Genomic DNA, 27,107 nt, shown 5'->3' on the forward strand with positions numbered 1-27,107 from the left:
TTCATTTTGTACGTTCGTTTTCTTACCGCTTTTTTGAGAAACGAAAGTTCACAATTTTTAATTGTTCCCCCCCCCACACACCATTGGCCCTTCTTTGTTGTCCTCTATCTCAACTAAATTTTCTTTTTTTTATTTCAGTGTATAGAGGGGTTATAGCTATATTCTCCAGATAGAAGGTGCATTACTTCTTACACATTGATATCCCTTCTTACGTTTTTGTCCCCATTTCCCTCTCTCTACCCCTCCCCTCATTTTTCCCCCTCTTATGTCAAATAAATAAGTAAACATCTATATAATATAACAGGAAACAAAGTGGGATACTGTAACAATATGAGATTAACCAAAGGACAGCACAGAGAGGAGAAAAAAAACATAATACATAAAGAATAAGTCACTTATAATTAAACTCTTCTTTTCATGTCCTGGAGGTCCATTTATTTGGCTTCATCCTATATGGCCTTATGTATCTAGGGTTTGAGCTATTGTAATCCTCTGCTGGGAGAGTTCTAGACATGTACTAATTATTGCAGGTGAGGGAAACCATTGAGACTATGTTCCTTTGGATCTGGCTTACTTCACTTAATATGATTTTTCCCAAGTCTTTCCATTTCCTTACAAATGTTCACCAAAATTTTCTTCTATAAGTTTTGTAAATTTGGCTTTTACAATTAGGTGTGAAATCAATTTCAGGTTACTTTGTATGTATACTGTGAGGAAATAAACTGATGTTAGTTTTCTCCATATTTTTCCAAAGTGGTTGTACCATTAAATTCCTGTCAACAGTGTATTCAGTTGTTGTAGTCCCATTGAGAAAACTCCCATGTTTTTTTTTTTTGATTGACCTAATTCACCATTTTTTTTGTGAAGATAGAACTGGGTTCTATCTTCTGTGTATGTTTGTGTGGTCTTGATTTTGGTAGCTTCATGATGAATTTTGAAACAGGTAGTGTTCTGGTGCACGTATGTTTTGAATCCAGATTTATTTTATCCAACTATTTTCTCAAATGCATTATTCTCCTTACTTCTGAAAAACAGAGAATATTTCTTTTCAAACTTGGACTGAATTGTGTTCCCTGCATAAGTGTGTACATTGAGCCCTGCACTCAAATGGGACTGTATTTAGGCAATGTTGTATCTGGAAGTAACTAAGATTAAATGAGATTGTAAGATTGTACCCTGATCCCATGGGCTTAGTGTCTTTATAGAAGAGAAACTTGAGTACCATATTCCAGGAAAAGTCCTCATCCATGCCACCCAGTCTTGTACCTCCCAGACTCCAGACACTTGTTAGAGTTCCCCAGTCTTTTATAGTGTCTTGGTAGCTCAAGCTATCCAAGACTGACAGTGTGAGTAAATTTTAATGGCAGGCTGAGTATACTGAGAATATAGGACAGGAAATCTTGCTTTGATGGCCTAGGGCCTCAATGTCCTTGCCTATGTCTGAGAGGATTCACTGGGAAGACTCTAGACTGATCGATACTAATGTCCCAGGTAAATATAGTCATCTATAATATTTTCTGGATCATAAATTATTTTGACTTTTGCTAGTATACTAGATGATGATTCAAGTTTGAAAATAGCCAAGCAAAAATAAATAGTTTATGAGATCAGTGGCTGGCAATAATTTAATAATTCAGGAAAATTCTGATAGGAAGATGCTTTAGTTCATCTTAGGAGTCTTTACCATCATTCTCTCCCTTTAGCTTTTCCCTTATTTTCTGGCACATAAGTCGAGCTGATGCCTGTTCCTTAGTAATAGCATTCTAGTCATAAAGGCATATTCCTGATCAACTCCAGAATGGTAATGCACAGGTGCTGGGGTGCCATGAGGGGGGATGGTCCATCCCCTTAGTGTAGAATGGTGACACATCATGGGGACATTGGGAAGTTTGAAGCTTATATAATAGTGGTAGGGCTAGAGATGTGTGTGGGGTCAGCTGACGAAAGGCTCATTATACAGTACCTGAGGGGTAAGGCTTAGTAGGAAGTTGGAGAAAGAAAGACAGCTGCTGCTGTACAGAGGAGACTGAACAATGGACCAGAATGAGATGGCAGTCTCAACTCATCACTGATATTGTCTAATCTAAAGAGTCAGAACAAGCAGGATCTGTGGGATTTCCCAGAGCACTGTGGGCATCACTCAGAAACTTAAAGAAGCAGTACTACCTCTTTATATTTTTACTTTTGTTCAACTCCTCTTTACTAGATGCCAAGGATTCCTATTCAGAGGGGCCCTGCCCTTCAAGGGATTTCATCATTTAGCAGGTGATAGGCCTTCATCTTTGGCTTCCTTTCCTGAGTCCTTATTCCTCTTCAGTGCTAGTGTCTAGAACAGCATTTGCTAGGCCATGTGTGAGTAGAGTAAGACCCAGGCTGGTCTCTGCCTTCTGGTAAGGTGCTCCAAGACAAGGATTCCAAAACCACTTATTTTAAGGCAGCCTGAGGGCACTTCAGCTTTGAACAACCATTGCTCAGACCTACCAATACAATTTGAAAAAAACCCGTCAGGTTATTTCCCTGTCTGTGTTAGATACCTTTTGATGTATGACATCTAACTTCATGTACTATATAGTATCTCATTACACATTTCTGATTGCTCCAGCATTTTAAAATTTCTTCTAGTTTGTGGTTTCATCCTGTTAATTAATTCTCCTGATTATAAGCCAAACAAATAATTTATACACTTGCTTATATTCACCTATACCGGTAATTGAAATGCCTTTGGAGATGAAGACTAAGTCAGACTGCTGTCAGGTATAGGCTGTTTCATGCTGAATTTTACAGAAAGGAAAAGGTAGCCTTTCTAGTCAGTGGAGAAAAAAATTTTCCATGAAGGCCAAGTAACCATGACAGTTCTGGGGCTTGAACTGAGGGCCTGGGCACTGTCCTTGAGCTGTTGTACTTAAGGCTAATGCTCTGCCACTTGAGCTATGGCTCCACTTCCAATGCCAAGTAGCTGTGAAGAAGAAAGAAAAAAAATTAATTGCATTAGGCTCAAAGATTTAGACTTAGTCGAAGAGATGATAAGAAGAATATGAGCAAACGTGAAATCTTTCTTGGAACAGACAAGACTTTTGTTGGTGGTGGGTTGAGTGTGGCACCCAACACAGAAGCAGAAAAGGGACAAATAAAAAAAAATGATTTCAGCCTCTCCAGTAGGTAGGATTACAGGCATGGGTCATTAACACAGTGCTAAGCTTTATGAACTTAAAAAAATCAGGATCAGGGCATGGATCAAATGTTAGACAACTTACCTAGCAAGTGTCAGCTTGAATTCAATCCCCAACACACACAAAAAAAACTGTAGTAATATTAAAATAAAAATTTAAATAAACCCAGTAATGATCTCACTTATTTTACATGTTCAGAGTATGAAGAAACATGGCTGATGAGTGTTTTTGAATGGGATTTCTACAATATTCTGTTAGACTCAGGAAGGTTACTTCTAACCTTATCAAAGCTTTCTAGCAAATATACAAGTAGCTGCACAGATATTTGTTATAACAGTATTTCTAATAATCAAGATAAAAAATAGAATAACAAAAAATATTAGCACAAAATGGAAGCAGCCTGTATACCCACAAAATACTTGGTAGTATTACAAAGATAAAATTCTTTGTATACTACATGGAAAAGAAAAAGTATCAAATGGAAAAGGAAAACAGCTTAGTAGGTTGATAAGCACTGAAATTTTTTTAAAAAACATGAGATATATCAGCAAGGAAAATATTAGCTATAGGAAGGGAACCTGGAGGAATGCTTACCTGTGATATCAGCAAGGCAGAATTGGCTTAGAGTTTTACCTGTGCCATGCCTAACTTGGGTGTTAGCTTTCTACTCTGATTTACTAATTATGTGAGTCTTTGTCCTCATGGCAAGGTGGTGGATGAAGCTTCACATATGTACTTTCAGATAGTAAAATGATGTAAGAAGAACGTAGGAGGATAAATAATTTCTGTATTGTACATGCCAAAATGTTTTCAGAAATCCCTAATCACCTTGACTCTGATTTCATTAGCTAGAAATATCCCCTGACTTTCCAGATAGTCACAGGAATTTATGAAAGCAAACATTTTATTCAAACATGTATTCCTTCTTGACACACAGAACCCAAGGTCTTATGGCTATGATAGAAGAGGAGAGGAGGCAACAAGCAGTATGAGGCTCATGCACATACACATATATGTGTGCACACACATGTATAAACATGCATGCATATAGGTATTTGTATGTGGTATTTCTAGAAGGCATATGAGGAATGTCTCTCTGTACAGTGCCAAAAGCAAAGAGGAAGAGGGCTATGTACTTTTTATTTTATATTGTTCTTTCCTGCAAATACTTTTTAATATATGTGTGTGTGTTTGTATGTGTTAACTTTTTTATGTTTCTCCTTTGAATATATATATATATATATATATATTTATTGTCGGGGTAATGTACAGAGGGGTTACAATTACATTTGCCAGGTAATAGATATATTACTTCTCACACATTAATACTCGTCATGTTTTTTGTCCCGATTTCCCTCCCATTTGCCCTTATCTTGTTTTCTCCCCTTCCCTTTTTTATTTCAAATAAGCAAATAAATATGTACAATGTACCAGGTAACAAAATCAGATACAGTAACAATATGAGATTAACCAAAGGGTAACAAAAGAGAAGAGAAGAAAAAAACATAGTACATTAAGAACAACAATCATACAAGATAAAACTCTTGTTTCCATATCCTAGAGATCCTTTCATTTAGTCTCATCCTATATGACCTTATGTGCCTAGCTTTTGAGCGATTATAATCCTCTGCTAGGAGAGTCCTAGATGTGTACTAATTATTACAAATGAGGGAAACCATTGAGCCTATGTTCCTTTGAGTCTTGTTTACTTCACTTAATATAATTTTTTCTGAGTCTTTCCATTTCCTTACAAATGGGGCAATGTCGTTCTTTCTGACAGCAGCATAGAATTCCATCGTGTATAAATACCACATCTTGTTGACCCAATCATCTACTGAGGGGCATCTGGGTTGGTTCCATATCTTTGCAGTGTTAAATAGTGCTGCAATAAACATCATTGTGCTAGTGTGTTAACTTTTGAAGGCAGGAAGTTGGTAGGAAATTGGTATTGATGCATTATCAGAACCCTTTGGGTACAGCTGTCCAACTAGTTATCAGACCCTAGCTCCCCAAGACACTGAGGTCTCAGCCAGGCAGTAAATAGTATCATTAAATGTTATCTTGGCTCCATTGAGCTCCTCCAGCTAATTGGCCAGTCCCTAGGCAGCAGAGAAAAGGAGAGTAATTTCTTTCAGGAAAAGTACAAATGCAACATTTTGAAGCAGTTTTTGTTCAGTCCTTGATAGGGGCTAAATTGTGTTAATGAAATAAGGTTGATCTTCTAAGAACAGGAGAAACATAGGACATGCATGGAGGGACCACATACAGGGCGACAAAAGTAGAAGGTGCCAACTTCACTGTGGGAAGAAAGACTCAAGGAAACACCTTGCTGACACCTTCATCCCGGACTTATGATCTCCAGGCTGCTGCTGGCTACAAGTCAGTGCTGTCTGCCTTCCGCCCCTGGTCCAAAGGTCTGCATCTCTCTCTCTAGGTATTGCAAAACCTCTAGGACAGCATGGCATGGCACTACTCCTGGCTCTCTCCTCTATTCCTGTCCCTGGTGAATGCTGGTCCCTTGGGAATCTAACCCGGAATGAACCTGGGCTGGCCATGGAGAAGGCCTGCACAGGAAAGCTATGTTTCCTTTGCTTTGCTTGGTGGCAGGGTGGCTGAGGTCATCCCCTAGCTTTTGGTGCCTTGACTGACTTCTTACTATTAACTCAGCCTCACCACAGGGTCTCTTGGAGACCCTGCATCCCTTCACAGACTGATCTTCTATTATAGAAGTCAAATTGAAAAAAAAAAGACTATGAAGTATCATTTTTATTTTTATTTTTTGGTGATGTTGAGAAGTGAACCCAAGACCTCATTCATACCCTTCCACTGAGCCATACACCCAACCCCATAGTTAAAAGAAATTGTTTTTAGTATTTTCAGTGCCTAGGGCTTAACACATGCAAGGCTTCCTCTGATCTATACTCCAGCATCCTAGCCACCTTTTAACAAATCCTATAAATACTGATAAGACTTTATAACTGATGGATCAGAAAGATATATGCACATATGTGTATGTATGTGTATGAGAGAAAGAGAGAGGGAGAGAACAAATAGCCTTCGAGTCTTTGTTCTAGCAGCAGTCTTGTCTGAGAACTGGAGGACCTGACTTGACATCAAGACTTCAGGAGAAAGGGAGCAAATCTCCTCTTGACCCTGTTGAGTGATTGAGGGTCTTTGGACCAGAAGGGAGTCCTGGAGAGAGCCAGGCCTGTGTGCCCAGCATGTGTTTAGGTAACCAGAGATACGCAGAGGTAGGCCACTAGGTACTCTGTCCCATCCTGAATCTCTGATGGGGCAGCCCTGCATACGGACTCACCTGCCTGCTAAGTGACATCTTAGGAGAGTGGACACAGTACCTCCTTGTCAGGTGTCAGAGGCATTCAGGTATCTGCCCAGGTATCCAGCACCAAAGGCATGTTGTTGTGAGCACCTACAAAAGACATTGTTTTGCTAAGTGGGAAATGCAAAGCACATTTGTTTATGTGGAAAATAAAAATCTGCCTCTTTTCCTGTGGCTTACTATTGCCTCTTTGCTTTGGGGAAATTTGCCAAGATAGAGCATAGAGTAAGGAGCCTTTCTTGTGAGTACGGGGCTCATCCATTATGCACAATGTGGCTGAACGCTCCAAGCCCAAGAGACGGCTCAGCTCCTCTACACAGGGATGGGCTGCGATGGAGTGATTGTTCTTTCTTTTAGCCTTGACCATTCTCTGTGGTAACTCTGAAACTGAGCACTGCCATTGGGGGGATATGTTAAAATGTCACAGAAAACCATCTTTTATGCTGGATGTATTCAATGCCCAATGGCCTTTGCCTATTTGAGAACTAGGGAAGCGGCAGAAGGGTGGCTAAGGACGTCCGCGTGCCCTATTTAGGAACTCGTTCCACTTCATGCTAAATTTGCAAGGATTTTAACTTGAGAAGCCTAGAAAATGAAGCAGAAAATACATTTGCACTGTATTTTAGGCGACCACTGACTATTTAAAGCTAGAAGGGCCTTAGAGGTAAACCAGTTCAGTTTCTTCCTTTTTAGAGCAGATGACTGAGGCCCTGGGGATTCTGGGTTTGCCTGCCAGGAGTGAGTACACTGCAAAGACCTGGGGCTCTAAGCTCAACTTGTTCTTTCTACCCTAGCAAGGAAGATCACCTGGCTCAGCTCTTTGTAACAAGAAACTCTGGGTAGGAAAAACACATCTGTAAGCCAAGGTTCCAGGAGTTGTATTTAATACTAATTCATCAGAGCCATATAATGCTCTGCAAATAATAGCTTCAAGTTAATGAAAAAAAAATGTGCCTAGTAAAAGTGGCTTTTCATCTACTCAGAACTTGTGAGCTCATGGAAGGAGAAATAACAGGGCTATGGTAAAAGAGAGTGTGACCCCCAGAATCCCAGCAGGTTTCTGCTGTACAGTATTTCCTTGTGCGACTGGGCCTTTGGAGCTGGCCTGTGTCCCTGTGCCTCTGCCCCAGCTTCTTTCTGTTCCTTTGATTCTGTCCCAGATCCAGTTTTGTGCCCACTGCTCCCAGGTGATGGGTACATCCTGTTCTGTCATTTTAGTACTCAGTGCCCCATCTCCCTTGGTCTCCTTTTCTCATCTTGGTCTTTCTGTACTTATGTTGGTCCTTAGTCCCCATTTGAGATCTTGTATCTCTACTTCAATCCCCCAACTCTGATTCAGCCCTGTGTCTCATCTGGGTCCTCTGTCCTGAGTTTAGTGTCCCAGACTCATCTCTGCCTTCTGTCCTCTTCGCATTTCTGTCTTCTCATCCAAGTCTCTGATCTCTATCTCTGTTCTGAAACTTGCCCCTGCCACTTGCTCCATTCTAGTCCTAGTATTGGTGCTTACCCCCTTCCCTCCATCTCCCCTGTGCCTCTACATTGTCTCTCTGTCTCTGTCTCTCTGCCCCTGCCCCTCTCCTCTGAGGACTTGCTCCATTTCTTCCTCTCCTCAGAGCAGCTTCCTCTGCAGTCTGTACAGAGACTGCCTTCTCTTGCCTCTGTTTCAGTCGCCCATCACAAACTAATTCTGCTTCTTACCCCAGTTTTGCACTCCCTAGGGCCATTGTAACCTGCCTTCCAGGCTGTATATGGTGGCTACACTGAGGAATCAGCAGCCACTGGTGGCCAGGTCACCGTTCATGGGGTAGTTCTGGGTCCTGGAACTAAATATCCTTTCCTCAAGAACACCCCATGAGGTGTGTGATGGGGAGGAGGGGGGATCCACTGCTGGTATGTTGTGGAGCTGGCTGACACCCACTACAATAGCTCCATACCCTCTCCTGCTGATGCTGGATTATGTAAAGTGCAGCAAAGCCTTGCTGTCATCATCCCCCCGTCACTGCAGAGATGCCTCCAAGGCTCCCTCTGTGGATGACTGAATCCGGCAGTGATGCCAATCCCTACATGCCCTGGGCCTTTTCCTGTATGTCCTGCAGTGTGATCACCAGGAGCTTCAGTTCACCTGTCCTTCCATAATCTTTTTTTCAGGAACCTTGTTCCCTCCAGTACTCTTGAGCTTTGAAGTCACTCTAAATAAATGCAGTCAGTTTACTTGAACAGCAGCATTCTGATGCTGTAACCATCAGTGCTACTCACAACCAGTAGGCAGGTACTGTGTTTGAATTGCATTCCTTGGATACATTGAGATGGCTCACACCCCAGCTATGACAGAGCCAGATGGTGAGAGATTTCATTCCACCTCTCAAAACCGTACATGACTTAATTTATGAACTACTTGTTTCTAGAATTTTCCATGGGGTGCTTTCAGACTTCCAAAGACCACTGGTAACTGAGACTGAAATGTGTTATAGGGAGGATTGAGTCCAAATGTCCTGATGCTGAGCAACTCAGCTGTCTTATGCACATGTTTTACAAGTCACTACTTTGGTCCCTGAGCTATATATCTTGGCTTGATGCTAATTTTTATGATAGCCTCAGTTGAGAACCTGCATAGCATCCACTGATATCAGGTGCAGGATTAGTTCTGAAGGAAGGCTACTTTGACATAGGTCATGTCCTTGTAGGAATAGCAAAGGAAGGGTTAAACACCATGGGCTGATGGATGGGATGTTTAAAAGCCTCTTTTAGAAAAAAAAAGTACAGCTCTGACATAATTGATCAGGGATGATTGACTTGTCTTTATGTAATCTCTGGCATGAGTAAAGATCTTTTCCTAATGTAAGAGTTGTGAGCCTATCTAGTAAGAACGGATCATTTCCACACCAGTTTCCTTAGCAATCTGAGCTAAGTCCTTGTGTTCCACAAACCAGCGGGTGATGAAATCTAAGACCTGAGAAGTGCAGGATAGAAATAGGCTTAGAGTAGAAATAACCTTCCATTTCCACTCCCTCCTCCTCATTAGGATTCCTGGAGCTCCTGCCACTGGGGCCTGGAAGGCCTTGTCAGCTTTGCACAGAAGCTGCTAATCCCCCAGCAGTTCATTCTCCCTCCATCTGGCAGCTGCTCACCTTCCATTCCGAGTCAGGCAGGGAGTGGCCACTGGGGCTGTGGGCCCAGGCAGGTGGTGTGCTTGTGTCTGTCATTGAGGTCCAGCCTCCTTCCCTGCCTGCTTTGCCTGTTCTCTCATTTCAGTTGACTTTAAGAAAAGGGAGGGACAGGGCAGTGAAACTAGAGGCCTTTCCTTGCTTGATAGGTTTCTTCTGCTTTTCCTTCTATGTTGGCTTAATCTAATGTGAGATTTGAGCTTTGTATAATGCACACAGAGCCTCCTCTGGTTAGATCATCTGATCCCATGAGGTAAATAGCACTGCATCCTGTCCCTGGTGTGGTCTCATCCATGGTACTGGAATGACCTCCAAATAGGAGCTGTCCTCCAGGAGAAAACCTTGAGTGGAATAGCGATATGTGTCTGGAGATAGGGTTAGACGAGTATTTGGGAAATGGGGGGCTCCATTCAAACAATTCATGTGTGACTCTGCAAGCAGAGTGACAGGAAAAAGTGGCGAGGGGAAGTCATAGAGCTAAGGGGAATGAAGCAATTGGTCTGAGCAAGGTGGCTTAAGCCTATCTATTCAGGAGGTAGTGATTGAGAAGATCAGAGTTCAAGGCCAGACTAGGTAGAAAGTGACAACTCAGTTCCAACCAAGCTATAGTATGTTAGCATGCGCTTGCTACAGGAGGCATGGACAGGAGGCCTCCATCCAGAGTTCAGTGAGGATTATAAGTGTGAGCTACTGGCACCCAGGAAATTTTATTTATTATAGGTCATATGTGTGATTGGTCCAAACTGCAAAAAAGTACAAAAGACTCAGTAGGGCAAAGGCTCAGCCTCTGTTCACAACCATTTATTTTCCCTCCAGAATTTCCAGGTTCTTGGCAAACATGTTTATATACACAGACACATACAGGACCTGGACCTCAAAATGGTAGCATATATATTCTTTTATGTCCTACTTTAAGTTAAAAGAGTATGCAGAACATAGTAGTATATAGAGAGCTATCCACTTTTTAAAAAATTTTATTATTGGGTTGATGTACAGAGGGATTGCAGTTACATTCATCAGGCAGCGGGTACATTGCTTCTTGAACATTGTTACTCCTGCCCTGTTTTTCCCTTACCTTCCCTTTTTCAAATATACAAATAAGTGTATGTACAATATACCAAGTACCAAAGTCAGATATAGTTAACAACATGAGATAAACCTTAAGAGGAAAAGAAGAAAAAAAAAGAAATAGCTTCACATAGTACATTGAGAACAACAATCACAAAGATAAACCTCTTGTTTCCATATCCTAGAGTTCATTTAGCTTAGCCTCATTGTATATGGACATATGTACATAGCTTTTGACCTATTATGATCCTCTGTTAGGAGAATCCTAAACATAAAATATACTATTTGTTACAAATGAGGGAAACCATGGAGTCTGTTTCTTTGGGTCTGGCTTACTTCACATAATATAACTTTTCTAAGTCTTTCAATTTCCTTACAAATAGGGTGATGTCATTCTTTCTGATGGCAACATAGAATTCCATGGTATAAATATGCCACATCTTCATCGTTGAATCCTCTACTGAGGGGCATCTGGGTTGGTTCCATATCTTAGCTATGCTGAATAATGCTGCAGTGAACATAGTTGTGCTGGTAGGTTTAGTATGGCTTTGTTTCTGGATATTAGGGTAGATGCCCAGAAGTGGGATTGCTGGGTCATAAAAGGAGTTATCACTATGAGTGGCTGCCCAGCTCACTCTTTTGTGAGCTGAGTTTATTTAACCTAAACTATGTTTAGTCTTTTGCTTTAGACCCAAGACTACAATGATTACCACAGACTATATCTGCAACCAAAGTAGGTATGCCTGGAGAATAAATATCCTAATGTTGATCAGTCAGCTTTTTCCTTCCTTCAGAAACCCATGTAAGAGCAAGCCTTTTTCATAAATTAAGTTCTGCTTTGAAGATGGGGTGCAAGATCAATGGTGGATTTTGGAAAAAGGAAATTGAAAACCTACTTTGGGATTACTCCTCTTACAGACAACTGTTTTTGCAGGTTAGTCTTATTCAGACTTTAGTTTCAGATAAATAGCATAAGGAAAGGCACAAACATTTAATGAGCTGCTGTTGCTGTATGCTGGGCATAGGATTCAGTCAGCTGAAATTTCTGTAGTAACTTACAAGGAATGTATTTGGTTCTTGCCCACTACATTGCTTAATTGAGAATAATGAGGCTTAGAAGGGCCAGTTAACTTCCCTAAGGTCACACAGCCAGGAAGTGACAAAGTCTGGTCTTAGTTTTTGTCAGAATACTTGTACATTTAAAATAGTTTAGAAAACTAGAAAATGCTGTAGGCTTTGCATTTTGAAAAATCTGAGCATACATTAAGCAATAAATTTAGTATCTGGTCCGTTTTAGCTAAGGCTGCCTGACTTAGTGTGGCTTTGCTTATCTCCCATGTGCTTTTAATACATTTGTGTGGTGTCAGCAGAGTGTGCTTCTGGAGTACAGAGGTTGCACGTAACCACAAAGAGCCAGCAGTTCTCCTTACTCTAGCACCTCTGAAGGAATAGCACCAGCCCCAGAGCAGCTGTGAATGCTGGTGATGGACACATCCACAAGCCCAGCAGTGTTCTGGAAAGAAGCTGTCAGTTCAAAGCCGTTGGCCACGACTCTTGGTCCCAACAGAGCATGTAGATGAGAATGGGTAGGAAAGAGCTAGGACTACAGCAGAGACACACAGAAGCTGGAACACCCATGGATGGGATAAGAGCAATTTTCAGGGATGTAAGGTTAACACTGAAGGCTGCTGAGAGACAGGATTGGAACTCAGAACACTGCATCATGCAATATCCTACTAAGGAGGAAAGGCCACTTTCTGGTTTTGAAAATCAGGTGTGTGTGTGGCTGGTGATTTATTTCATCTGGACTTTTTATTTCAAATTGCTTTATTAGACTCATCATCTCTGATGAAAATGGGGTCTGCTTAGAGTTGGGATGGAACTTGGTGTAATTTCTCAGTTCCAGAAATACTTTTTTCATAAAAGCCAGAGAAATTTTCTGCATAGATGATAGAGACTATTATGCTAGATACTCATTTTCTTTTCATTTTCTCAAAAAAATTTCCTGCCCAAGTAGAGCAGATGGTGCCCTTCTGAACTAATTTGGTAACTGTGTCACTAAATCACTTTGCACTTTGACAGTGGAAGGAGGCAGAGTCCTCAACTCCAGTTGCCATTAGCCTATGTTCTGGAGTTTGATGTTGAATGAACCAGCATGTATGGATAACATTGAAGTTATAAACCTTTCAACTTGAAACAGGCAGGCTTCATTGCCCCAGTCCCAAGAGGAGAAAAAGGCCAGATTTGTCCTTGCAGTTCCTATGTTTACCTCCTAGTACCTGACCTGAAGTGTCAGCTTTCCATGTTTGTGTAGAGCAGCATTCATTAGGGGTATTCTAAGAAGTTTGCCCTTCCTTAAAGTTTATACTTTAATTATTACTTGCTCCTTCGACTTTCAGTCTTTATACCCATTGGTGATTGGATACAACTCCAACTGGCATTTTTTTTTTCCAGTCCCTAGGGCTTGAACTCAGAGTCTGAGCACTGTCCTTGGGCTTTCTCAAGGCTGGCGCCCTACCACTTCAGTCACAGCACCACTCCCAGCTTTTTCTGTATATATGGTACCAGGTCTTTGTGCATGCTCTCCAAGCACTCTACCACTACGCCAAACTCCAGGCCTCCAACCCAATTGTTTGCGCTTTTTCCTCTTAGAAATATTAGTGAGACTCAAGTGAAATAACCAAAAATAGAAGCTAAGAAAGGTATTGTAGAGTAGGGATACAAGCTCTTGTGGCATGTCTGCTTTTCCACAGATGAGGTTTGTAATAGACTATAAAGCTACCTCCTTCCATAGTGTAAAACTCATGGGGGAAGACAAATGAAACCTGTCATTCCTGGGATCTGTGAACCACTCCATTTGCTCGGGGACTGTGTTGCTATGGTCTGAGTGTTTGTTCCTTTCCCAATTCATAATACCTCCAGTGGTAATATGGTGACATGGGGCCATTGAGAAATGACAAGTCACGAGGAGGGTTCCACCATCTTGGATGGGATTAGTGTCCTCGTGAGAGAAGCTCCAAGGAGCCTCCTTGCCTGCCCCTAACTATTTCAGACCCAGCAACAGGTTCTCTCCAGAACCCCTAAGAATCCTCACCAGACAGAGCCCACTCCAAGAGGGGCTTCTCCATGTACCCTCACCCTCTCTTTAATAAAGCCAGCTTCTCTCTGGTGACCCTGCACTTTCTTCCTGGCTTGAGTGATGCTTCTGTGAGTACGTGTTTCTTTTGTCCATCTGTGTTTAGGCTGCAGTCTTGCACCTATTGCCTCTGTTGGCTGGTTAAGTTATAATTGGTGCTGCCTGTGAGGCCAGCAGTTGCGAGTCTGAGGTAGGACAATCACAAATTCAAGGCCAGCTTTGGTTACACCATGTGTTTGAGGCCAACCTAGGGTACTCAGTAAAGCACACAAAAAGGATTCGTTCTTGTTCACAGTTAAAAACTTTGCTGGAATTCAGTGCCTTTGAGGTCCTGGTGGGTGCTGTGTTATAAACTGCCTCATGGCGCTTCCATGAACGTGTATGCAGATGTAAGGCAGGAGCTACTGTTCCTATGCAAAGCGAGGAAGTTGAACAGCTGTGTCACATCCTTTCAGGCCTTCAGGCTCCATGCAGCAGATTCCAAGGCTTGTGCTTGCATCATCCAGACCTCTTCACAGAACTCCCTGCTCTCCCAGCCCCAACTTCCACTCCTCTTTCCTCCCTTTCTGAGGAAAGGAGAACTTGCAGAAATTCTTGTCCTCTTTTCCCCTGTTTGGATTCTGCTCATCCCTGAGGACCTCACTGACCCTCCCCCATCACCCCAGTACCGCAAAACCAGGCTGATTTCAATAACATCTCTGGGCCAGACTTCCAAATTTCAGATAATAAAACTTCCTCTAATTTTCCATTGCAAACTAACATTGGAGGGAGCTGTTTTAGCCTGAATGCTTCTACACTGTCTGTAAAGTTCTCAGAGCTGGGACCATTTCCCAGTAAGAAGTAGGTGACAGGCTATCCAAATAAAGAGTCCCCTCTGGAAAGCACTTCAGTGCAGAAGAGTGGGGTTTATGATCCTGACTTATGTTTGAGAGAAGATGGCCAAGTGGGGTTTGGGCTTTGCTCTTCCCCCTCCTCAGCCCAGTAATACGCTTTGATCTGGAAGGCTTGTCTAATCCTCAGCCAAGTCGGCTGGAACTTTATCCAGAGCAGGAAAAGGGGAAATACTTTTCCTTTCTTGGGTGGATTTGTATTTATATAAACGCTTAGCCATAAAAATGGAGCCAAGTGACTGGCGCATGCATCTGTGGGGCGGCTCATGGGAATGAGTGGTGAGTGGCGGGAAGAGGCTAGGCAGGCTGGGCGGCTTCTCTGTCTCCATGCACTTGAACTTGAACCAGACTGTCTCATTCCTGTTGAGGGTCAGCGAGAACAGGATGGTGCAGGTCCTCAGATCTGCCTCCCATGTGTTTGTGCATTGCTATAGACAATGATAATGTCAATGAGAAGGTTACCATATGTTGTTGTTACAAAGAGAAATTTGCTCAAGAAGCCATACCTGTCCGCTGTCTATGCAATTCTAGTCTCTGAAGCTTCAGTTTTGCAGTGTCTAGTGTTCCTTTACTTCAGCGAATTTGTTGAAATCTTTTGGGCCAACTGTCGCCACTTCTTTCGGGGAGTGGATTTATTTGCATTTATTCCCAGTATGAATGTATTCTTTTCAGAAGCTCCTCTTTTAAGATTAAGTGGTGTCTTGTGGTTCTGTCTTTCTGGAGCATGGAGTGGCTCTCTTGGACTCTCTAGGGAAATGTCATATAGAATCGTAAGAAATGGCTAGACATGGTGAAACATTCCTGTATTTCTAGCTATTCAGTCGGTGGAGGTAGGAGTTTCATGGTTTAAAGTCCTGTGGGCAAAAGCATGAGACCCTATCTGAAAAACAAACTCAAAGCAAAAGGCCTAGAAGTGTGGCTCAAGAAGCCCTGAGTTCAAACCTTTGTATGGAAATCTATCCATGAATTCATCACTTAATCAATAACTATTCAGTAAGGAGAGAGAGAGGGGCGGGGGAGAAACTTAGCTCTTGACTTCATAGAGTATCCATGATTTCAATTTGTGCATTGTCTAGGTTAATCTGGGCCTGGTGAAGATACTGAGTACAGCAAGTTAAAAAGAACTTTGATATAAAACAATCTTTCTTCTATTGTTTGCTCTTCTTGAACCAAAACCTGAACCCTTCCCTAGTAAGTGACTCAGCTTCCTACAGCCTCCCTGGAAATCATTCTCCTGAATGTGAAGAAATGAGCCTGGCCCACCTGCTGACACCAGATGTTGATTCTGGCCCTCAGGAATATTTACTTTGTGACTTTTAGAGCTGAATACTTCAGAGTGAATCTTCTGAAAGTTTCTATTTGAGTCTCATCCACAGGGACTTTGGGGCTGCTGAGACTTGATGCCTCATAGAAGACAAGCTTCTAGAAGAAAAGGAATAGGAAGGGGAGGGGAAAAAGAGGCAGGGAAAGAGACTGGAGAAGAGGGAGAGAGAGAAGGCAGGAGAAGGGGAAGAGAGCTGCTCTCATTCTGCCGCAGTGCTAGGAACCAGCTTTGGCAGAAAGGAGTGTCACACAGCTTAGTATAAGAAGGCTGCAGCTACCAAGGCTTGGCTGTGCCTGAAGGAAAGAGTAGAAAAAGAAAGACTCAGAAAGAGAAGGTTTAAGGTTATAACATGAGGGAAGGAGTTCAACTTAGATGAAAAGAAATTTTGTGCCAAGGTACTAATGGCTCACACTTATAATCCTAGCTTCTCAGGAGGTTGAGATCTGAGGATTAGTATTGGAAACGAAGCAAACAAATCCAAAGGACTCCTATCTCTGGTTACTACCAGTCTGGGCAATATAGCAGTGGAACCATGTCTCAAAAACAAAGAGCCTGGGAGTGGGGCTCAAGTAGTAGAGCACTTGCCTAGCATGCTATCTATATGTATTTTTTTTTTTTTTGCCAGTCCTGGGCTTGAGCTCAGGGCCTGAGCACTGTCCTTGGACTTTCTCAAGGCTAGAGCTCTACCACTTGAGCCTCAGCACCACTTCTGGCTTTTTTCTATGTATGTGGTACCGAGGAATCGAACCCAGGTCTTCATGCATGCTAGGCAAGCACTTTAACCACTAGGTCAAACTCCCGGCCTATATGTATTTTATTATTATATACTTTTTTATATATTTGTGTATCTATACATTTATATATCTAAATTTATTTGCATATTTTATTATATATTGCATATGTTTTTGCATTGCATATGTTTTGCATATATGTTTTAAAGCCAAATAGTATGCTTCCTGAGCCTCTACTAAACCTGCACATCTCCATTCTGAGTCACAGCCTCTGTGTTCCGTACATAGCATTTTCCTGCAAGTCCTGCGTTCCTTCCTCCTTTGCTCTCCCAAAGGGGCATGTTCGGAGTAAAAGCATCTTTGGATCTGAGGATCCTTTCTGAGGTCACACTTTTGTCATCTAGGAGAGTCCTAGGTGGTTACTCACCCGTGACCCTGGTGACCAACTGCTGTTTTTTCTTTAGTGCATCTGAGATATTTAGTCATTCCTTCTTCCTGTCCCTCAAACAAACAAAAAACCATTGTCATAGTCATAAGGAAACAGTGCTGTCAGGACAGTGAGGGCATCTGCGTGTGCGTGCTACAGATGGAGCCCATGCATCATTAGAACCGGCTGCTGCATGGCAGCACTTGCACTCCATGCACAGGCCCTTGGGCTGCTGTTGCAGTATTCATCCCAAGAATCTGGGAAGTCTGCAGGAGGGATCGTCTAGTGAGTCACAGGCAATCACGACTGTGGTCTTTGTTTTCACTTCTGCCTCTAACTGCCACTACTGTCATCACTTTGGGTGTGTGGGGAGAAACTGAAGATGAGTAGAGTTTAGCTCAGTGCGTCCTATTGATCACACTGTAGGTGAGCTGTCACCCACAGCCACAGCTCTGATATGACTGTGCAACTTGTTCCCAGTGTTTGAGAGAGGGGATACAGAGAGAGACAGAGACAGAGACAGAGACAGACAGACAGACAGAGACAGAGAAAGAGACAGAGACAGAGAGACAGACAGAAGAGACAGAGAAGACAGGAGAAGATACATAGAAAGAGAGAGAAACAGAGAGAGAAAGTAGACTTGAAAATTCAATAAACAACTAGAAATGACAATTTCTTCATGTTAATTTGCATAAAGCTCAATTGATATCCTATGTTTTGGAGAATTATAGGACTACAGGTGAAACCATAATTCTAGAAGAGTTTGCCTTTGGAATTTATACTATAAGCTGTATCCAGTTATGAAGTGGCCCTGTCTTAATTGGGTACTTTTTTTAGAACTGTCTGAGCTAAAAGCCAGCCTTGGGCTGGAAGTTTGCCCTAGTGATAGAGTGCTTGCTTAGCATGCACGAAGTCCTGGGTTTGATTCCTAGGTGCAACATATACAGAAAAGGCCAGAAGTGGTGCTGTGGCTCAAGTGGTAGAGCTCTAGCCTTGAGAATACCCTAGGATAGTGCTCAGGCCTTGAGTTCAAGCCTCAGGACTGGAAAAAAAAAAGCCAACCTTGTTTGTGGCTAGGATGCAGCCTTTCTGCAGTGTCAAGGACCATTCTCTGAACCTCAGAACTCTGTAAAAATAAAGGCAGTGCAGCCATTCCAGCAGGAAGCTTACTGTCAAGCACAGCTTCCTAGAGATTTTGTTGGTTATAGGGGACAGTCCTCTGTCTTCAGCTTTGGTCAGCTGACTCTGGATTACTCTGTCCTAGGACAACTCAGCAACTTTCTCTTCTACCCTGGGTGGAAGTACTACTCAACAAGGCCCATATCTCAGCCTTGAAAGTCTCCCCTCATTACCAGGGTGTTCTTCCTTGGATATACTGAGGGTTTCTTGGTAGTGAATTCCTTGTGAGTACTTAGTCACTTTAGCAAAATTCTTTCATTCAGAGACAGAGCACAGTCTCTTCTTGCTATGGTCTAAATGATTCAGTCCCCTCAAGGTTCATATCTATAAATTAGTTTTAATTTATATATACTTCACTTTCTAGATAACTTTTATTGCTTTAAGTCAATATTTCATCTTTATCTTAGATCAGGAAATGATTTTTATATTTATACTGAAAAATATTTTGAGTGTGTGTGTGTGTGTGTGTGTGTGTGTGTGTGTGTATGTGTATGCTGGCACTAGGGTTTGAACTCAGGACCTGGATACTGTCTTTTTGCTTTTTTGCTCAAGGAGACAACAACAGAGCTGTATTTTGCCCTACAACCTGAGCCACAGCTGCATATCCAGCCTTTTGGTGGTTAGTTGGAGATAAGAATCTCATGGCTTTACTTGTCTGGTCTAGTTTTGAAACCATGATCCTCACATCTTAGCCTTCTAAGTGGCTAGGATTATAGGCATAAACCATCAGTGCCTGGTTATTTTTTTACTTTTTTTTAAATTGTAGTTTGGGTTATCAGTATGATGAATTTTTAGCGTTTTGCAATAATGTGCCAAATGTTAAGATTTCTAATGACAAGGGAAAAAAAGAAAGGCTTATTTTCTTTATTTCTTACTAAGAAAATCTTCATAAAACAGTAAAAGCTGTTCCCATTCACAGGCAGGAATCTTGAGCCCAAGTGGTGAAGCAGTTGCTCATGGCTTTAAAGGACAGAGGAGATGACACAAGGGCCCAAGCCAGGCTGTGTCTGCTAGAAGTTAAGAACAAAGATGTATTTCTGCACCTTTGAAAAAGCTGATTGCATTAGAATGTGCACTGTGCCATCCTCTATGAAGGCTTGGGTGATACATAGGGTGAGGTTGGTAGATAGATGGATAGATATATCGATTGATCTATTGATAGAGTAGCAGGGCTTGAATTAAAGGGACTTGGCTCAACTTTCTTGTTCACAGCTGTTGCTTTACTACTTGAGGCAGGCCTCTAGTCTGGCTTTTTGTCAGTTAATTAGAGAGGAAATCTAATGGACTGTTCTGCCCAGGCTGGCTTCAAACCAAGATATGTGTACTCACCCACCTCTGTAGCTAAAATTACAGATGGAGTAGTGACTAGTGCCTAGCTGGCTCCCTCCCTCCCTCCCTCCCTCCCTCCCTCCCTCCCTCCCTCCTTTCCTCCCTCCCTCCCTTCCTTCCTTCATTTAACCTTAGCATCATTTAATCTTGAATGGCTCATGGCACACTAAATTCAAATTAAAGAGTGCTTTTAAATATACATGGAAATGTCAGCATCATGATAAAGACTACAGAATGTTCCATCTAGTTAGTGTTGTAGTTTTTAGCCACTTCCCAGTCATGGGGTATTTAGGGTGTTACCAAATTTTCCCATATTATAAATAGTGCCTCTATGAGCAATCACTGGGTAATTTTTGTCCTTAAGAAAAGCCCATTTCCTTTTGGCAAGTTCTTAAGATGGAAATGCCCATCAGGCATGACTGAGTACTTTGCTCATGTGTCTTCCCTATGCACACTGAGAGCCTCTGCTCTGAGGCCAGCCCTTTTACCTGGATCTTTGCATCTTTCCCAACCATATTGAACTCTCGCTGGGGTCACATCACTACTTAAAGAAAGAATATACCTTTTCATCTTGCTTTGGGAGATTAAGTCAGTATTGAATTTCAGGATGACTAAGTCAATTAGTTTACTGGGCAACATACACATTGTATAAACCACTCCTCACATTCATGTTAAGACAGGGTTAAAATGAAAAAAGCTGCTCCCCCCACCCACCCCTGCCCAAGTCCTGGGGCCTGAATCCAAGCATTGTCTCTGAGCTTTTTCACTCAAGACTAGTGCTCTACCAGTTGAATCACAGCTCTACTTCTGGCGTTTTTGATAGTTTATTGGTAATAAGCGTTTCATGGGCTTTTGTGCCTGGGCTATCTTCAAACTGCAACTCTCAGATATCAGCCTCCTGAGTAGCTAGGATTATAGGTGAGAGCTACCAAAGCCAGGCTTAAAAGATAAACAGCCCTTAACTAGGTACCAATGACCCTGTAGGTAGGCCTCTAACCCTAGATACTCAAGATGCTGACAGCTAGAGAATTGCAGCTTAAAGCAGCCTGAGCAGAAAAGGTTTACTGGGCTCCATCTTCAACATAATCAGCAGAAAGCTGATGCTGGAGACATGGCTCAAGTTAAAACTCTTTATCTTATATCTGACCAGTAGCTTTGGGACTGGTTGACTTCCTGGTTTTAGCCTGGCGGATCTGTTCCTAACTGGTGTTGGAGTATAGTTCAGATATTTATGTGTCCATGAGACCAGCTTATGATATTAAAGTCACTTTTTTGCAGGAGTTTGGTTAGGGAATTCAAGCTTGAATTTGTGTCTGAGTCATTCAAAGCCATATCAAAATGTTCCAACTTGGAAATGAATGCTGTTCTTTTTTTAAAAAAAATAATTTGTTATTATAAGGATGATGTACAGAGAGATTACAGTTTCATTAATCAGGTAGAGAGTATATTTGGCTTGGGACAATGTCACCCCTTCTCTTACTTTCTAAGAGGATGTTCCTACTAAGAGTATCCTCCTTTGGTCTCACTGTGTGAATTAAGATTCTTTTTTCCATATGTATTTATGGTAATTAATAGAAGGGTTACATTATATTCACCAGATAGAGGGTGCATTACTTCACATATATTGATACCCTTTCTTATGTCTTGGTCCCCATTTCCCTCCTCCATCCCCACCTCTCATCTTGTTTTCCCCCCTTCCCTATCTGATTTCAAATAACCAAATACCCATATATACAATATATCAGATAACAAGGTAAAATACTGTAACAATATGAGATAACCAAGGGACAGCAAAAGAGATGAGAGATAACATAGTACATTAAGGACAACAATCATTCATTATATGGCTTTTGTTTCTATATCCTGGAGGTCTTTCATTTAGTGTCATACTATATGGCCTTATGTATCTAGGTTTTGTTCTATTGTAAATCTCTGCTAGGAGAGCCCAAGGTTTCTACTGATTGTGACAAATGTGGGAAACCACTGAGCCTAAGTTCCTTTGAGTCTGGCTTACTTCACTTAGTATGATTTTTTCTAAGTCTTTCCATTTCCTTACAAATGGGGGGACCTTGTTCTTTCTGACAGCATAGAATTCCATTGTGTATAAATTCCACATCTTGTTGATCCACTCATCAATTGAGGGGCATCTGGGTTGGTTCCATATCTTTGCTATGGTAAATAGTGCAGCAATGAACATCGTTGTGCTAATGGATTTAGTATGTCCTTGTTTCTGGACAATTGGGTAAATGTCAAGTAGTTGAATTGCTGGGTCATAGGGGAGCTCTATGTTTAGTCTTCTGAGGAACTGCCACACTGCTTTCCATAGTGGTTGAAGGAGTTTGCACTCCCACTAACAGTGTAGTAGTGATCCCTTCTGGCCGCATCCCCTCCAGCATCTGTTATTATTAGTTTTCTTGATCATGGCCATTCTCACTGGAGTGAGGTGGAATCTTAGAGTTGTTTTGATTTGCATTTCTTTTATGGCCAGAGATGTCGAGCATTTCTTCATGTGTCTATAGGCCATTCTTATTTCTTCTTCAGAGAAGACTCTCTTTAAGTCTTTGGCCCATCTTTTAATGGGATGGTTGTTTCTTTGGAGATTAGTTTTGGAGTGATTCAATTTTTTGAGCTGTTGATATATTTTAGATATGAGGCCTTTGTCCATTGTGTGGTTAGTGAAGATCTTCTCCCACTCTGTAGGCTTTCTAGTTATTTTGCTAGCTATGTCCTTTGCCATACAGAAGCTCTGCAGTTTAATGCAGTCCCACTTATCCAGACTTTTTCTGATTTGTTTTGTGTCTTGGTCCTTATTAAGAAAATTTCAACCCGTGTCAAGGAGACCTAGTGTATCTCCTATTCTTTCTTGTAAAATTTTCAGTGTATTTGCTTTTACCTCAAGGTCTTTGATCCATTTGGAGTTATTCCTGGTGCAGGGTGACAAAGAAGGATCCAACTTTAGTTTTCTGCAGGTGCTTAACCAGTTCTGCCAGCACAACTTGTTAAAGAGGCTATCTTTCTTCCATTCTATTTTTTTTTTGGCTGCCTTATCAAAGATTAGGTGTCATAGGTCTGTGGGTTAATATCTAGGTCTTCAGTTCTATTCTGTTGGTCTTCAGGCCTGTTCTTGTGCCTGTTTTGGCCTGTTTTGGTCACTATAGCTCTGTAATAGAGTCTAATGTTTGGTATTAAAATTCCTCCTGCGCTGTTCTTTTTTTTTTTTTTTTTTTTTTTTTGCCAGTCCTGGGCTTGGGCTCAGGGCCTGAGCACTGTCCCTGGATTTTCTCAAGGCTAGGGCTCTACCACTTGAGCCACAGCATCACTTCTGGCTTTTTGCTATGTATGTGGTACCAAGGAATCGAACCCAGGTCTTTGTGCATGCTAGGCAAGCACTCTGCCACTAAGCCAAACTCCCAGCCCCCTCCTGCACTGTTCTTTCTGCTAAGAAGTGTTTTTGCTATACGGGGTCTTTTATTATTCCATAATGAAAGTTTGGATTACCTCTTCTATTTCTTTAAAGAATGACAGTGGGATATTGATGGGTATTGCATTGAATTTGTAGATTAAATTAACATTCTTAAATGTATAAATATGGCAGCACTTTTCTTAAAATAGTGGCTATAGAGTGTCTCGGTAAGATACACTCTAGTATAGAGAATAGCTCCTGCTCAAAGGTGGTACTGGTGGTTGGTGTGAAGGCAGCAGCCCCAGAGATAGGCTCCCAGCTTCTTGCCCTGTGTCTGTCACTCATCATTGGCACGACCCTGAGCACATTAGTCTCTCTGCTTCCTCATTTATGAAATGACAATGACTGCTTCTAGGGCCATCATAAAGATGAATTGAGATGAAAAGCTCTGAGTTCCTGTTGGCCCATAGCATGCTACTACTAGCTGATGTGATTTGGAAATCTGAGATTGGGGTGTGATGTGATGATTGCTTTATCCTAGCATGAGCAAAGCCCTGGGCTCAATCCCCACAGTGTATTCTTTGCAGTCTCTGTGAGAGTGGAAGTGATGGCTCCCCCAGAGCTGCAGTTTGAGTTTGGGTATTGTCTTTTCCCCCCACCAGAAAACCTTGTGTGTCCTTGTTTTGATTTAATGATGTTTTAAGCTTTTCCTTTTTTAAACTGGGGATTGAACCCAGGATGTTGCACTGGCTAGGCAAGCAGTTTGCCTCTGAGCTACACCCCAGCCCCAGCTTAACTGAGGTGATCTAGGCAGAAGCATCTGCCATTGCCAGCCAGACCGCATTGATTGAGTGCATCTGAGTGAAGGACGGCTCTGTGCTGGCTCTGTGAACACAAGGAGGGAGGGTTCCCTGAGAAGTAGACCCCCAGTGGGGAATTGAAGGGCTGAAAGCCATCAGTGCTCTTAGGAAATTAGTGATCATTGGAAAGATTACATTCTGGGCAGGCAGAGTATCTTATTTCCTTTAGGTATTGTGGTAATCCATTATGTTATTAGTCATAAAATAGAATCCTGGTGATGTCTTTAGATCTGTACACATCCCTGGTCCAGGAACTGTCTTGCTAAAAGGAAGCTAGGTTGCTCTGGGGCTATTTGCAGTGTTAACTCAGTCTACTGCTTGTCCAGATTCATTTGTACGGGGATTTATGAAGAGCCTGTCCAGACCCCATCTGCTAAAATCTTAATTATGAACACATCCTGGTTTGGGAGCCCTGCCTTACTGGGATGGGCTACAGGAGTCCTGGCACATAAAGACCTCAATACCAAGGAAACTGAGCAGAATGTTGCAGATACTTTGTCCCCAGCTCAGGCCTTCTCACCATGATACCCTGTACATGGTGATGAGATTGTAGGCTGGAGCCCAACTAGTTGTAGCATTTCCTTCCCTTCCCCATTCTGAATTCTGGGTTTCTGTATTAAGTGGTCTCAGTTCAGGTTACATCGCCTAATGTGTTTCCTCTCTCCTCCTGCAGGGGAGCTGCTGAGTCAGCCCAGGCCCGAAGGAGTGGCAGAGATCATCTGCCCCAAGAATGGCAGCGAGAGAGTGAATGTGGCCCTGGTTTACCCACCTACACCGACTGTGATCAGCCCCTGTTCCAAGTGAGTTCACAAAGTTCCAGTCCTTGCTTTCTACCCCTGATCCTGGTTTTGTGGATATGGTAACGAAAAGTCAAGTCCAACTACATCTAACAGAAGCCACGGAGAGCTGCCAGGACCCACACAGTTCTACTGAGTAATGTCAGCACCACACATGGTTTATGTAGCAATGTAGGAGCTGCTGGTTTTCACTTTTTTTGTGATGTTTTTTCTTTTACTTTACTTTTAGAACATTGTTCGAACAGCTTTAGGAATGCATTCACCAGTCACAGAGTTTTCCTGGTTTAAAATGCTCTGGGGTATATTTGCAGGTATGTGCATTGAAGACAACATTTTCCCTCCAGTTCATTTATGCAGATTTGTTGAAGGCTTCTGGGGTCTTCTAGAACCCCATCATTGGACTACATGAGTTAAGTCTAGCATTGCTGAATGATACGGGCCTCATTTCCTAGAGCAGTGAGGTCCCTTAAGTATGAAAGGACTGCAGAAAGTCCATAGTGCACTGGGTTTTGCTGTGGGGCTCTGATGCTCTAGCCAGTCCCACAAGTCAAGATTTGTGCAACTTGCTACAACCTTCTCCTTAAATGGAGAGAGCTATAGAGAACACACCACACCTGTCCACTAGCTTACACAGAATGTAAACATTCTAGATATGACTAGAATGCTCACATTGTAGAGTATTATAGAATACACCCTGTTTTCATTTCTTTTTAGTATATTTTTGTAATATCAGGAACTCGAGAGGCAACTTTTGTGTGTATATATATCTGTAATGGGGATTGAACTCAGGGCCTTGCATTTTGATTTGGATTTTCTTTTTTTTGTATAAGGCTGGTGTTGTACCATTAGAGCCACACTTATGCTTCCATCATTTTGGTGGCTAATTGAAAATAAGAGCTCTGCAGACTTTTCTACTCGGGCCGGCTTTGAACTGTGATTTTCAGATCATAGCCACAGGAGTACCTAGGATTGCATACAAGACCCACCAGCACCTAGCTTTCCAAGAGGTCATTTTAGCCTGTACTGAAATTCCTATAAAGTAACAAACACAAATATTTTTGGATCCAGTCCTTACTTTGATATTAGCAATATGACTTATTCAGCCCAGTAGTCATATTTACATACAGCAAACTTTAACTTTTAGATTTTTTTTTAGTTCATAAACTGTTTATAAATGACTAACAAGTTTGCATTTTGGGAATTGTGGCTTTTCATGTTATCTTGGAAAACTGAGCCTTCAGCCACATTCCAGAGCTCCTTGTGGTCAGAGCAGTGTCTTTCACTGAGGTGGCAGCTCCACTCCCTGCCTGTGTTTTCTGCCTGGGGTCTCCAGCCACACTGGAGCTAAGGGGGAGTGTGATGCCTCCTCTGCTCAAAACTGAGCAGCTCATTAGACAGAACATCCTCCATCCATCTTGGCTGGAAACTATCGAGGAACACCCCTGGAGAATGCTTATTAATGCTGCATTTATAATATTTTTTCATCTAGGATGTGCTTGAGATCATTCATCATGGGTGTGTCTTGAAGACACTGAGATTTTGAAGTGACTCATAAATGCTGGAGAGAGACTACATAGGAAAATCTTGTTGGGTCAGCAGATGTCCATCCTCACTATCTCAAAACCCAGAAATTTGACTATCCTTGGGACTTCTTTGAATTTGTGCATATTGGCCTTCCCTGTCTGCAGATAAAGGGATGTTACAGAGCTAGCAAGATAATAGACCCAAAGGAAAGAGTTGGCAATGATGCCCATTAGTCTATTGTTTTGCTATAGACACATGTCATTTAATAGGTGAGCTAGAGGTGAGAGCTATATGATCCATTTCTACAGGAAGCCACAGGGTTCCAGGCCTACATTAGCAGTGTTTCCCCATGGACTTCTAGCTGCTCTGGACAAAAAGGACGCATTTACACCACCTGAAAAGAACACTATCAGCCTCTCCTTTGAAAGCGTATTGAGCCTAAATGAACCAACAGCTTTGAGATTCTAGGTAATCAGAGGCCTCAGGCTTAGCCTTCATCTTGAGAGAGAGCAGGAACACCTTTGGGGCCTGAACTACTTTACACCTAGAAATTAAAATCCCTTTTTTGTTGTTGTTGGGGTTTGTGTGTGTGTGTGTGTGTGTGTGTGTGTGTGTGTTAAAGGGGCTCAAAATGTCTTGTAAAAATGGATAGCAGCTTCACAGTAGAATTTTTAGCATTGAATAAAGGAATGTTATTTGCTGGGGGGGGCGGTGCTCATGGGGCTTGGACTCGGCCTGGGCACTGTCCCTGAGCTCTTCCGCTCA

General features: G+C 42.1%; 1 protein-coding gene across 4 annotated transcripts in view; it reads left to right on the forward strand.

The window, feature by feature from the left end:
- Nucleotides 1–27,107, forward strand: part of Mfhas1 (multifunctional ROCO family signaling regulator 1) — an 88,414-nt gene that overhangs the window by 49,847 nt on the left and 11,460 nt on the right. For 3 of the 4 annotated variants that reach the window (XM_090353977.1, XM_090353976.1, XM_090353978.1), the window contains exon 2: nucleotides 24,695–24,821. In XM_090353977.1, coding sequence (XP_090210103.1) covers nucleotides 24,695–24,821 — 127 coding nt within the window. Of the gene's footprint in view, nucleotides 1–24,694; nucleotides 24,822–25,047; nucleotides 25,181–27,107 lie in introns of those variants that run through there. The other variant, XM_090353979.1, reaches the window with a different exon arrangement.

The sequence above is a fragment of the Megascapheus bottae genome, chromosome 20 (assembly GCF_031878675.1).
Source record: "Megascapheus bottae isolate mThoBot1 chromosome 20, mThoBot2.hap1, whole genome shotgun sequence".
Taxonomy (NCBI): Eukaryota; Metazoa; Chordata; class Mammalia; order Rodentia; family Geomyidae; genus Megascapheus; species Megascapheus bottae.